The sequence below is a fragment of the Nelumbo lutea genome, chromosome 3 (assembly GCF_056320005.1).
Source record: "Nelumbo lutea isolate HS-2025 chromosome 3, American lotus-T2T, whole genome shotgun sequence".
In the NCBI taxonomy this organism is placed as follows: Eukaryota; Viridiplantae; Streptophyta; class Magnoliopsida; order Proteales; family Nelumbonaceae; genus Nelumbo; species Nelumbo lutea.
The window spans coordinates 28,824,067-28,836,490 of NC_142686.1; the positions used below are offsets into that span (position 1 = coordinate 28,824,067).

General features: G+C 36.0%; 1 protein-coding gene across 4 annotated transcripts in view; it reads right to left on the reverse strand.

Annotated features, from left to right (window-relative positions):
- The window catches only part of RAD4 (DNA repair protein Rad4 family), a 46,901-nt gene extending 41,003 nt beyond the window's left edge, over positions 1-5,898 (reverse strand). For 3 of the 4 annotated variants that reach the window (XM_088977541.1, XM_088977540.1, XM_088977539.1), the window contains exons 1-4: positions 5,746-5,898; positions 4,271-4,425; positions 3,464-3,787; positions 3,253-3,345 (exon numbers count right to left, since the gene is read on the reverse strand). In XM_088977541.1, the coding sequence (XP_088833667.1) occupies positions 3,253-3,345; positions 3,464-3,787; positions 4,271-4,425; positions 5,746-5,788 (615 nt within the window). In that variant the 5' untranslated portion in view covers positions 5,789-5,898. The remainder of the gene's footprint in view (positions 1-3,252; positions 3,346-3,463; positions 3,788-4,270; positions 4,426-5,745) is intronic. The other variant, XM_088977538.1, reaches the window with a different exon arrangement.
- Positions 5,899-12,424: the final 6,526 nt, after the last annotated feature.

Here is a 12,424-nt window from a genome sequence, read left to right on the forward strand (position 1 = left end):
GCTACTTCAAAAGTTTTCAATGATCTTCCAAGAGCCTAAGGAACTACCACCGAGACATGCCCATGATCATTGCATTCCATTGCTGCCCAGAACGGCACCCACAAATGTAAGGCCCTATCGTTACCCCAATTTTCAAAAACAAGAGATTGAGAGACAAGTGCAAGATATGCTTGATGGAAAAATTATACAACCCAGCCAAAGCCCATTCTCCTCGCCGGTATAACTTGTAAAAAAGAAGGATGGGACATGGCGGTTTTGTATAGACTATAGGGCCCTGAACAAACATTACTGTGAAGAATCGATTTCCCATACCGGTAATCGATGAACTACTAGATGAACTCGTCCGAGCCACAATATTCTCTAAACTAGACCTGAGATTGGGATATCATCTAATTCGGGTCCATGAGGGTGACATCCACAAGACCGCCTTTCGTACACACGAGGGGCATTATGAGTTTTTGGTCATGCCGTTTGGGTTGACCAATGCGCCAACTACGTTCCAAGCACTTATGAATGACATATTTCGACTTCATTTGCGCAAATTTATACTCATTTTTTTATGATATACTTGTATATAGCGCTACATGGGACGAACACCTAATACATCTACAAATCACCTCGGAACTACTAAGGACTCATAAACTCTTTGCAAAGGAGTCAAAGTGCGCATTGGGACAGACTCAAGTACACTACTTAAAAGACGTAGTTGAAAACGGCATTGTAGCAACAAACCCGGAAAAGATCTCAAGTATGATAAATTGGCCCCAACCTCAAAATGTTAAGGAGTTACGGGGCTTCTTGGGTCTAACAGGGTACTACCGGCGATTCATCAGAGGGTATGGAATGATTGCTGCCCCCTTGACAAGTTTACTTAAGAAGAATGGTTTCTACTGGACTAGGGAGGCCCAACAGGCCTTCGAGATGCTCAAAACAACTGTCTTGTCCCCACCGACACTCGCACTTCCAGACTTCTCAAAGGACTTCATCATTGAATGCGATGCATCAAGCCAAGGAGTAGGTGTGGTCCTCATGCAAGAAGAAAGGCCACTAGCATTTTTCAGCAAAGCAATGACAGCACAAAAATGGGCCAAGTCAGTATACGAACGTGAACTGATAGCAATTGTTCTCGTAGTTCAGAGGTGGCGACCCTACCTTCTAGGGAGGAGGTTCATCATACGAACTGACCACCATAGCCTGAAATTTCTGTTGGAGCAATCCGTACTATCCCTGGAACAACAGCGATGGATAGCCAAATTACTCGGCTACGATTATGCCATTAAATACAAGGCAAGGCATAGTAACAAGGTGGCGGATGCGTTGTCGCGCCAACCACAACTATTTCCATTACTTCTCACGGGTCCAACGGGTTCCATCATGAATCAGTTAAGGGAAGAAGCTGAAAGACACCCACAACTGAACAAGCTGCGTTCACAGGTCCAAGAGAACCCTACTAGCCACCCAGGGTACACAGTGGAGAATAACTTGCTATTGTATAAACGTTGAATGGTGATACCACAAGATTCAGCCCATATTCAACAACTTCTTGAAGTGTTTCACTCATCACCAGCAAGAGGACACCCAGGGATTTTGCGCACTTACAAGAGACTAGCCACCCAATTCCACTGAAAAGGCATACAAAATTTGATCCAAAAATTCATAGTCGAATGCGTCATTTGCCAGAAAAATAAGGCTGATACCCAGTCTCCAGCAGGTCTACTACAACCACTCCCAATTCCTACACAAGTGTAGGCAGATATATCCATGGACTTCATAACGGGGCTTCCCATTTCCTATGGCAAGTCCGTCATTCTCATAGTTGTTGATAGATTCACCAAATACTGTCATTTTCTCCCTCTTTCCCACCCCTTTATAACTTCAATGGTGGCTGAGATTTTTACTAAGGAGGTGGCACGACTACATGGTACCCCTAACTCTATTGTCTCAGACAACGACCCAATTTTTATGAATCGTTTCTGGGCAGAACTTTTTCGACTACAGGGAGTGAAACTCTTCAAATCTACCAGCTACCATCCTCAAACAGATGGGCAAGCTGGGGTGGTCAACCGGAGTTTGGAAACCTATCTAAGGTGCTATGTAGGGGATAGGCCATGTCAGTGGCTCAAGTGGCTTCATTGGGCAGAATGGTGGTACAATACCACGTATCACACTGCAGCAAGAATGACTCCCTTCTGGGCTCTATATGGACGGGACCCACCTCCCCTACTCCCATATGAGAAAGGGTCCACAGCAGTAGCAGCAATGGAAGACCAACTCCTCTAGCGGGATAGGGTGTTACGAGATCTCAAATCCCACCTCCGTCGAGCCCAACAATGGATGGCAGACTCTTACAACAGAAAGCATAGGCCTGTCCAACACCAGATTGGGGAGCAAGTCTTCCTTAAACTACAACCATACATGCAAGTTTCAATAGCAGGCCACAGGTGGAACAAACTGAGCCCAAGGTACTTCGGCCCATTTCGAATTGTAGAACGCATTGGGTCTGTGGCATACAAGCTTGACCTTCCAGCAACATCAAAATTGCACCCTGTATTTCATGTATCTCTATTAAAAAAATGGCCAAAAACAGGAGCAATAACAACAACCACCCTCCCACCATTCTCAGAAGATGGCCAAGTCCAAACTGAGCCCACCTAGATAACGGATTTCAAGTGGATACACAAAGGGAATCACATCGAACCAGAGGCATTGGTGGTATGGTCAGGTCTCCCACTTAAAGATGCAACTTGGGAACCTTACTTGGACTTACAGAATAGATTTCCACATCTTGATCTTGAGGGCAAGGTCGCTTTCAAGGGAGGAGGGACTGTTGAGACACAAATAAAGGGAATAGAGAAACAAGTGTACAAGAAAATGCCACGTCAGCCTTTAAGTAATGTAACTAACAGCCAACCACTAGAACAAACTAAACAACAAATTGGACAAGTGGAGAGGCTGATATAACAAAATTGTATCGGAAGTGTTATAAATAACAAAAGGAAGCCAGAAGAGGAATTATTGATTTTGGGAATACAATCTCTCTCTCTCTCTCTCTCTCTCTCTCTCTCTCTCTCTCTCTCTCTCTCTCTCTCTCTCTCTCTCTCTCGTTCAGTTGGCAGGCTTCCTCAAAAAATTCCCGAGTTAGGCAGTTACCTAACAGTAACAATAGACTAAACAAGAGAAAACAAAATAACAAGGAATTGAAAGTGTACACAAGCATTCCATGCCTCTATATTGCACAATGCAAGGAAGTACCTGAATAAGAGGATCATTGCAAGCTTTGTCAACTAATCTTCCTCGTGCTATTAAGCATAGCAAATGCACCTTATGCACAAGCTCAGCCAATTCCTGGAAGGATGGCAAAGGGGAAAAATCTTAAAACTGTTCATAAAAGAAAAGTCGCAATCAGAAGAATAAAATCCCCAACAAAACTTTCAAAAATGTTACATAATGCTTTTTGAGTTACCTTGTCTTCAACAGAAGCTCTTCGAATAGACTTCCGCTTAGCAGGAGACAGTGACTCACTGAATTCAACAGTCACCTCCCCTGTGAGATTATTAAGATGATAGGATCTAGAATTTGAGACGGGTATAGAACCATCCTCCCAGTCTGACTCATCCATATCTTCTTCCTGATCAGGATAAGTACAGGAAATAATTGGCTCCTCAACTTTTCTTTCCAGCTGAGAGCTTTTATTTGGATCTTGACCTCTAGCTCCAACTACCTTTGCACCAAATGTAGCTTTCATGTTTATATCTTGTTTATCACTCCCATTCTGTCCATCTTCTGGCTGGATACGTAAACAATTAAAAGTCATCAATAGGTAGGAAGTGGGAAATGAAAGCATAATTGACTGTTGCTGTAGTCAGACCTTTTCTTAATACTTCACAGAGAATAGAACAAATACCAGCTAGCACATGGAACTTGAAATCAAGTAAAATGGGTGGACCTCAGTAATAACACATGAATAAAAGTGCCACTAGGATACATTTATTCTAGAGAGAAATTGAATATATATATCTATATCTATATATACATACATATATATATATGCACAAACATAGTTAAAAACTGTAAGCTGCTTGTAATTGTCCTCGATATCTATCAGTTGGAAAGCAAGGTTTTTTCTGATAATGAATAGAATTTAATTCTGTTGACTTTCAGAAAAAGAAATTCAATTGAAAGAAGTAGTATGATGCTTCACCTTCTAAACTACAAATATCCTTACATTGTCTGTACAAAAAAGTGGAAAAGGGGAACCACTGAGACTAACCATTGCATCAGACTCAGAATTACTAATGGAGCTCCCTTTTTTCTTCTTCCCTAGTGAGTTGCAAAAACTTGCTTGTTTCAGAAGGCTGCCTTCATCCCCTCTCGACAAACTGTTGCATTCCATAACATCTTTAGCCTTCGTTGCATCCTTCTTTCCTGCCAAAAGGAAAACTGGCCGTTACGTGCTTGATGCTACATCAATAAACATGTCCATGTACTTGCATGCAATGGTTCAGAGTTCGGTTATCTTCATGGAGGGGAATTATTTAATATTTAAATTTCAATTTCAACTTATGTTTAAATGTCTTTTTGGTTTAGATACTTGAGAATAAAAAAGAATTTTCTTTGGCTTAACAGCCCACTAGTGAGAAATCTATTGTTAATCTCCTAGTCTCTCTTAAGTCTCTCTATAAATGAGAGAAAACATGCAAGTTAAATTATCTTATCTATGAAATATCAATCCATTAGAGACCCATCTCCTTGAAGAACGAATCTCTTTCATTTGTTTCTCTCTCCCTCTATCTCTATTGTGTCCTCTCTTCTGATTCTACGAGTTCACCATTGTTCAAGATGGGTCCTAATCCAAAGCAGGCCAAGCAGAAGAGTAAGTACGATCTTCTTGACACTCAGCCCCACTTTAGTTTTTTTCTAGTTAAAGTTAACAGAGTATAGCCCACGAAGCAGAAACAAAAAGTGTCAATATTAACTCATTTCTCATTCTCTTCTCCTATGTATGAATGACACTTACCATTCTACACGTTGAGATATTAATGTAATTGAAAATAATTAAATCCCAGCTCTCATAATCAATTACACCAACTCCACAAGTGGAACAATTCAGTGCCAACTCAACCGAGTTGCCACCACAACCATATTGAGCTAATCGACCCACAGCCCACCCCTAGCGCAATGAACCTAAAACGAAAACAAATTTCAATAGCCACCATCTTGTTTCTTGCCTAAACAGAACTAGACGATACGATGGAAGCAAGTGCAATAACAGAGTTACTTCCGAGTTCATAAGAATCTAAACCCTAGCAGAGAACGTGCCACTATCATCTTCTTTTCGTAAACAAGTTCACGTCCCCACTCCCTAAATTTACCTACCACTGATATAAAGCATAACAAAAGCAGATACAACAGCTGGGGAAAAGCAAAAGGAAAAGAATGAGAGAAAATAAGGAAATTAAAAAAAAAAAGAAAAATAATTTTTTGAACGTTCACTAGCCAAATAGATCATCTTCGCAATGAAAGCTTTCATTTCGAACCAAAGAATATTTCAGGGTTCAGATTCCGGACATACGAGTTGATAACATATTTTCAACCAAGGAGAGAAAAATTAAGGGGGAAATGTGTGGTTTTCGAACAAGGATCCTGAAGATTGAAAGGGAGCCGAAGAGGGAGAAAGAAAGTTTGATGGAGATATCAATTAGGAGGAAAAGGAAACCACAGTAAGATGAATTTGGAAGTGCGTACCCGTTGATTCCCGTTGCCGTTTCGACTGATTTCTAGGTCGCATTTTGAACGTTTCCTTTGGTCACTAAGAGTTGCAGACGAACAAAAAAATGCACGTCTTGAACTTTGCACGGGTAGACCTTGGAAAGACATTCTTCCCGGGAAAAACAAAACAAACTCGGCAATTACTGACCCGGACTATATCAGAGTCGACCTAACTCGGAGTGAAACACACTGACGTCTCGTACTCTCGTCAGTTATGACTCGTGAGTCGTGAACTCGTGAATCGTGATCTCTCGGGCTTCCTTCCGCGGGTTTCTTTAGGGTATGACCGTACGGGAAATAGATCATACGGTTTAGGTCCCGTTGGCTTTAAGTTACTTATCCGGTTAAGGTCCAAAACGCCTGTTTTCACGTGTTTCGGATTCCCATTTTTTTTAATAATAAAAAGTATGTTAAAAGCTTTCTAAAAAATCAAAATTTAAAAAGAAAAACTAAAAAAAAATAAAGTTTCCGTCATTTCTAAATATCGATATGATATGACCAAAACTCGTATGGTATCAATACTTTGAACCTTGCATTCAAGTGTTGACAATTTTTCCCATATATGGGAAAGTTATTTACCCACGTAGGAAATGGATATCACGTATTCGGGTAAAATGATACCCAAAAAATAAACTTTTCCTGGTATTCACATAAATCTGAAAAAAAAAAACATAAAATTCTTGGTCATTCGAAACTAAAATCACATTGACCAACTTTCCCCCGTTTCAAAATCCAAAAACAGATCGCCCCCTTAAAGTCACTTCAAGATGCATCCCATATGTTAAACTGTTCGTAGAGACCTAGAGGGATGTCAACGGGCTGGGATGGGTATGAGTTTGCCTCCACATGAACCCACGACTCAGTAACATGTAGTTTTCTGAACCTGTCACACACTGTAGGGTTCAACCCAATACGATCCGATCTGATTTCAGCCTTCTAATTACATATTTTATTTTTATAATTATAATAAGTATGGTTTTCAACCATTATTGATTTGGGCAATTGGACCGTTTGGCTCAGAACCGATCAAGCAATTAGTTCTATTTAACCTATAACCCATATCTTGGCCAAAAACTATTGACTTAGTCCTTGACTCACTAACGTGGGCAGTTAATCCATCAATCCGTTTAACCCGGACTAACGGCTTTTAGTTGTTTTTTATTTTTTAAAAATTGGAATAGACCATCCGTTTGACCTGAATGATTGAACCGCTGACCCAGAAATTCATGATCAAAGCGGTTCTATTTCTAGGTTGGTTTTTAAGACGTTGATAATAAGTTTTGAAAACTTAAATACCATTGATTTGAATTGAAATTTGATTTATTTTTATTGGTTTTTAGGTGTCACTTTTAGAAATAATGGAGGGCAATCCTAACCCCACTATATACCTGAATAAACCTGATCCTAGTGTCAAGTGACTCAAGTCAAGTTTAGCATTCAGCTAAATCCATTAACATCGCTTGAGGCTGTAATTGGTTTGAAGGAAAAAGTAGGGAAATGAAGGAAAATGTAGAGAAACCTTTACAAACCTTGTATAGGTTTCCCTACGTTTCTCTTCTTTTCCTTACCATTTTTTTCACATCAAACATAGCCTAACTGTTTTAACATGATCTTTTTATTTTTCTATCAGCATGAATTTTTTCACATATTCTGTGGGCTTATATGGAATAAGCCCAATTTGTGGGATTGGGTTGGGCTTAGGTTGGATCCGGGTTCATCTAATTTCTCTACTTCCTTTTGCCAAATGTTCTTATTTCCAAGACTCAAAGGTTGAGGTTGATTTACCTTTAGCATTATCTATACTATTATAAAGTTTGATACTTGTATTGATTTTGGTGCAGATTATAAAAATTAAATTCAATATACACTAATTATATATAAAAGGGCATACATAAACTTTTTACCATATACATACATACAAGGGTTGAGGTGGGTTTATTTTTGTCATGCTTAAAATAAAAAAAGAAAAAAGCTTTTCCTTTAAGCTTACAACTAGTGGGGACCCGTGCGATGCATGGGATTTATTAAGAGAAAGTTAAATAATAAAAAGGGTCATACATTAAAATACCCCTTATAGTTTCATGGATTTACTAAAATCTACCTTATAGTTAGCATTTTACTAAAACACCACTTATAATATGCAATGGATTTAATCAATCTTCCATTAGATGATAGTAGAAAATGACAGTGTTTGACCTAATGTTCATTTAAATAAATTTAATCAAAAGAAAATAAAAATAGAAATACCATTTTTGCCCTTAATAAGGCATGGACAACCACTCTATTGGCTACATTTGTTCAATTTTGTGTTTTATACAAAAGAAGTGTTAGGGGTCTTTTTGGAATAAAAAATCATGGGCCTAAGGGCAAAACAAACACTCCTTAATAAAATCGTGGGCCTAAGGCCCCAACCTCGATTATGAAATTAACCCCCATCTCTGATCCCGGACGAGGATGGGTTCCCCGTGGGGACCTGAATCCCCAAAATATTTTCAGATAATAGTATTTTTTTAAATAAATAAAAAATTTAAATTATAAACAATCCTTTAAATATGTTTTGATATATATAGTTGGGGTTGGGGTGGGGCGAGGACCTCAATCCCCATCCCCAACCCCAACCTCAATTGGGGATTCCTATTAATCCTCATCCCCTCCCCCGCCCCACCAAAACAATCCCCACCCCCAACCCCATTGGGTCAGGGAAGTCAGGTCCCCGTCAGGGATGGGGAAATTGCCATCCCTAAAAGTGTGTTCTAATAAATAACCATAATAGAAACACATAAGAGGATACAATTGTTTTATATTTTCAACTTTTTAAATAATTAATAATTATTCATATTTTATATACTACTTTTAATACAACTTTAATAATACAAAAATAATAATAATTAATTTCAGTTAGGTTTATTTATCAAACTGATGAAACCAACCAACCTAATTAACTCGACCCGAGTTGGTCAATTTTCTAATATTTTATGTTGGCTTTGGTTCAAAAATTTCCCAATTTAACCAAATTGGATCAGTTTCACTTTGGCCATTTATAAACTGACCAAAATCGAACGACCTAACCATGGATATATATATATATATATATATATATATATATATATAAATTTATATTTTAAATATAATTTTTTAATATGGAAAAGTGGGAAATTTCTCATATTTCTTAGTCTAAAATGTTTTTATCATAAATCTAATTTTTAAATTTATTTTTTAATAATTGCACTATAATTTTTAAAATTTAATTTAATTTTTAAGTTCAAATCTTTTGAATAAACTGACCAAACCAAAAAAATCGACCCAAACCAATACAACTTGAGTGGGTCAGTTTTCACAAAAAGTTAGTTGGCTTTATCTGACCAACTCCCTAACATGACCAGGTCAATTTGGTTGGCCAAATAACCTACGACTGTATTGAACCAACTCATGAACACTCATATTTTCAGCTAAATTAATAGTCTTATCTCTAATAAATAACAATAGTTTAATTTCCCATAATTATTGAAAATTTATAAAAAAATACACAATTATTGAAAATATATTGACAATGAAAACTACAATAATTACAGAAATTATAAAAATACAATAAGTACTAAAAATATATTAACTTAGTCAATAAATAGTATAATCTCAAATAATAGTTTAATCTCTACTAAATATTAATCAATAACTTATAACAAAAACACAATAAATACAATAAGTACAATAAATTAATTTTAAAAATTTCAATGATAGTAATGTAATCTCCAATAATTATTGAAAGTTTTCTATTAAATAACTTAACAAAATAAAATTATACATACTTATTGAAAATAAATTTATCACAAAAGACAATAAATATTAATTTTAGTATATATAATTATATAATAAATATAGATTAAGAGTTTAAAATTATTGTTAATAAATATTATTTTTTTGAAAGTTATTTTCTCGAATTATTACTTGATATAAGTAAAATTAATTTTTTATAATATTATGTAAAAATATTAAATTATTATTAATTTCAATATTATGTTATAACTATTTTTCTACTTTTTAGATTTTTTTTAAATTTGTTACATAATTTATTTATGTTAACTGTTTAAAATCTAGTTATGTTAAATATTTTGTTATTTAAAATACTTAGTTATTTAAATACTTAAATAGTATGTAAAATATTAATTATTTATTAAATTTAATTTTCCATAAAATCATAATTTATACTATTATTACATCATTTCCTTATTAAATTTGTAATATACTAAATTATTATTCATTTAAATATTATGTTATAATTAGTTTTCTACTTTGAAGAAATTTTTTTAATTTATTACATAATTTCGTTATTTTAACTATTTAAAATCTAGTTATGATAAATATTTAGTTATTATTATTATTATTATTATTATTATTATTATTATTATTATTATTATTATTTTGAAGCAAAGTGATGGGGAACTCTTAATAATCATTTGGGATCCAATTCTAATAATAAGTTTCTGTTTGCTGCAAAAGGACCGTGAATAATCAGAAATGGCCTAATGGATCCAGAATTAAGATATTTCTACTCTAAATGAACATCTCTCTTTTCTTCCTGGGTCTCTCTCCCTTCTACCTAGTGTGGACTCTAGTTCCTCTCTTTGTGTTAAATTTGTCTAATCTTTCTTTTGGTCATGTAAATATATAGAGAACTAACTACTTGGCTCATATTATGGCCTTTGTGGCCAAGCCTTTTGTTAGGGAGGAAAATTGGTTTGATCCTCCCCCTTTTTTCGGACTTTAATCTCCATATGCAATAGAAGTGTTTTTTTATCAAAAAAAATTGCATATATGCATGCATATATATAAACATTAAATAAATGCTAATATAATGGTTATACATACATTATCAAGTTATATTTTGGTTGGTTTGATTGACTAACGCCTCAATTCTAATCCAACTTAAAGTTAAGTTCATACTTTTAACCCTAATCCTAACTGAATCTTCAACCCAACCCAACTTTTTTTCTAACTGAGTTTGGGATATCCCAGCCCAAATTGTAGCCCTGGCTGATGGACATTGAATGGTCTGTAACCCAAGTGTGATTACAGTGCCAGATAGATCCACCATTGATGATCATGAACTTGTTTTTAATGATTTACTTGTTTGCATTGTAAATAAAGTAAAGACTAAAATAAAGTAGAATAAAACCGGCTCTGTTAATTGTTTTGAATGCAATTTCAGTTGTTTTAATACAAATGCCTTTATTTTGCTTCATGTTTTAGTAAAAATCTAACAAGAACAAACCAGAAATTACATCAAATCATTTGCACTTTCATAATTTTGCACCAGCGCAAATGAAAATGCACTGCAAACAAATAAAGAAAAATTCTAAGGTATGAAAACTGCTTCAAGTTCAAGTTTGCGCTCCACAGCAAACCCCAACCATGTAATTAGATGGGCCGGAGATGTTCCCATGCACAGCTTAGATGTGAACGTGGGGCATGGGGCGCAAATCCAAACTCGACCACTTCATGTTCTTCTTCTTGTTATATGATACAACTACTTAATCAAAGATAAGAGTAATAGACGTCAATAGAGAATGAGTTGTGACAGATCAGCTCGTTTCAACAACTAGGGTCTAGCCTACCACAGTACCAACCAACCTCTGATTTACAGAAATGATATAGGAATTGAGCAAGGAATTGTTGGGGAAGCTTCATTTTAACGCTTCCCCCAATGGTTAGACAATTATTCATTGTTATGCTGATGTGGTGCCTAATGGCGCCGTTGTGAATAAACGATTTTATTATTATTTTTTTTCAGTTTTACAAATAAATCAAATACAAATGTTTAATGAATAAATGAAAGTTATACTAAACACATACTTAGTATACCAGCTTGTGTTGCACATTAGGCTTAAACTTGAATACACAATGATGCTTTGGAACAAGATGAGGCCAATGGCCCCATAGTTGAGTACGGCATCCTTCCTACAGTGGAGTTGCAGGATCAAACTCACGTATCTGAATGTGGTCATTAAGGGCAACTAAACCCCAGTTGTTAATGCTCATTAGACCAAGTAAGTTGTAACTTCAGTCCTAGTTCAACAGATGCAATCCATCAAACCAATGAAATAGATAATGCTGTAGGTTAGACAGAAGTTTCAAGGGAGAAAATGAGCTATTGAAAAGTGTAGGATATCCAGAAATCAAACATGATAGATATGACTTCCAAAAACTTGTAGAGAGTAGTTAAATGTTGGAGATTAATAACTATAGCAACCTATGAAATAATTGATGTCATTGTGCTTGCTGCATCCTCTGAACAGAAAAACAGGAAACAGGATTCATATAGTAGCCAACCCCATATAGGTGGGACAACCCCATTGCGCTTGCTATTTTTATTGGAGACTGTAAGAAGACATACTTTCAATTCCATTAATGGAATTTCCACACCATCTTCTCCTCGAGTAGAGATAACAAAGGTTGCAAACAATCACTACCACGATTTTCCGAGTATGGGTTGGATTGGATGTTATTGGTCCCAAGATGTAGCCTTTTCCAGGTTTATGCATTCATGGAAATTAAAATGGGAATTACAGTATTTTCTGGCAAATGCTTTTGGACATGCATGGGCACCGGGCAGTGACCAACATTCCCACCGAAGTCGAGATTCATACAAGTCATGTGT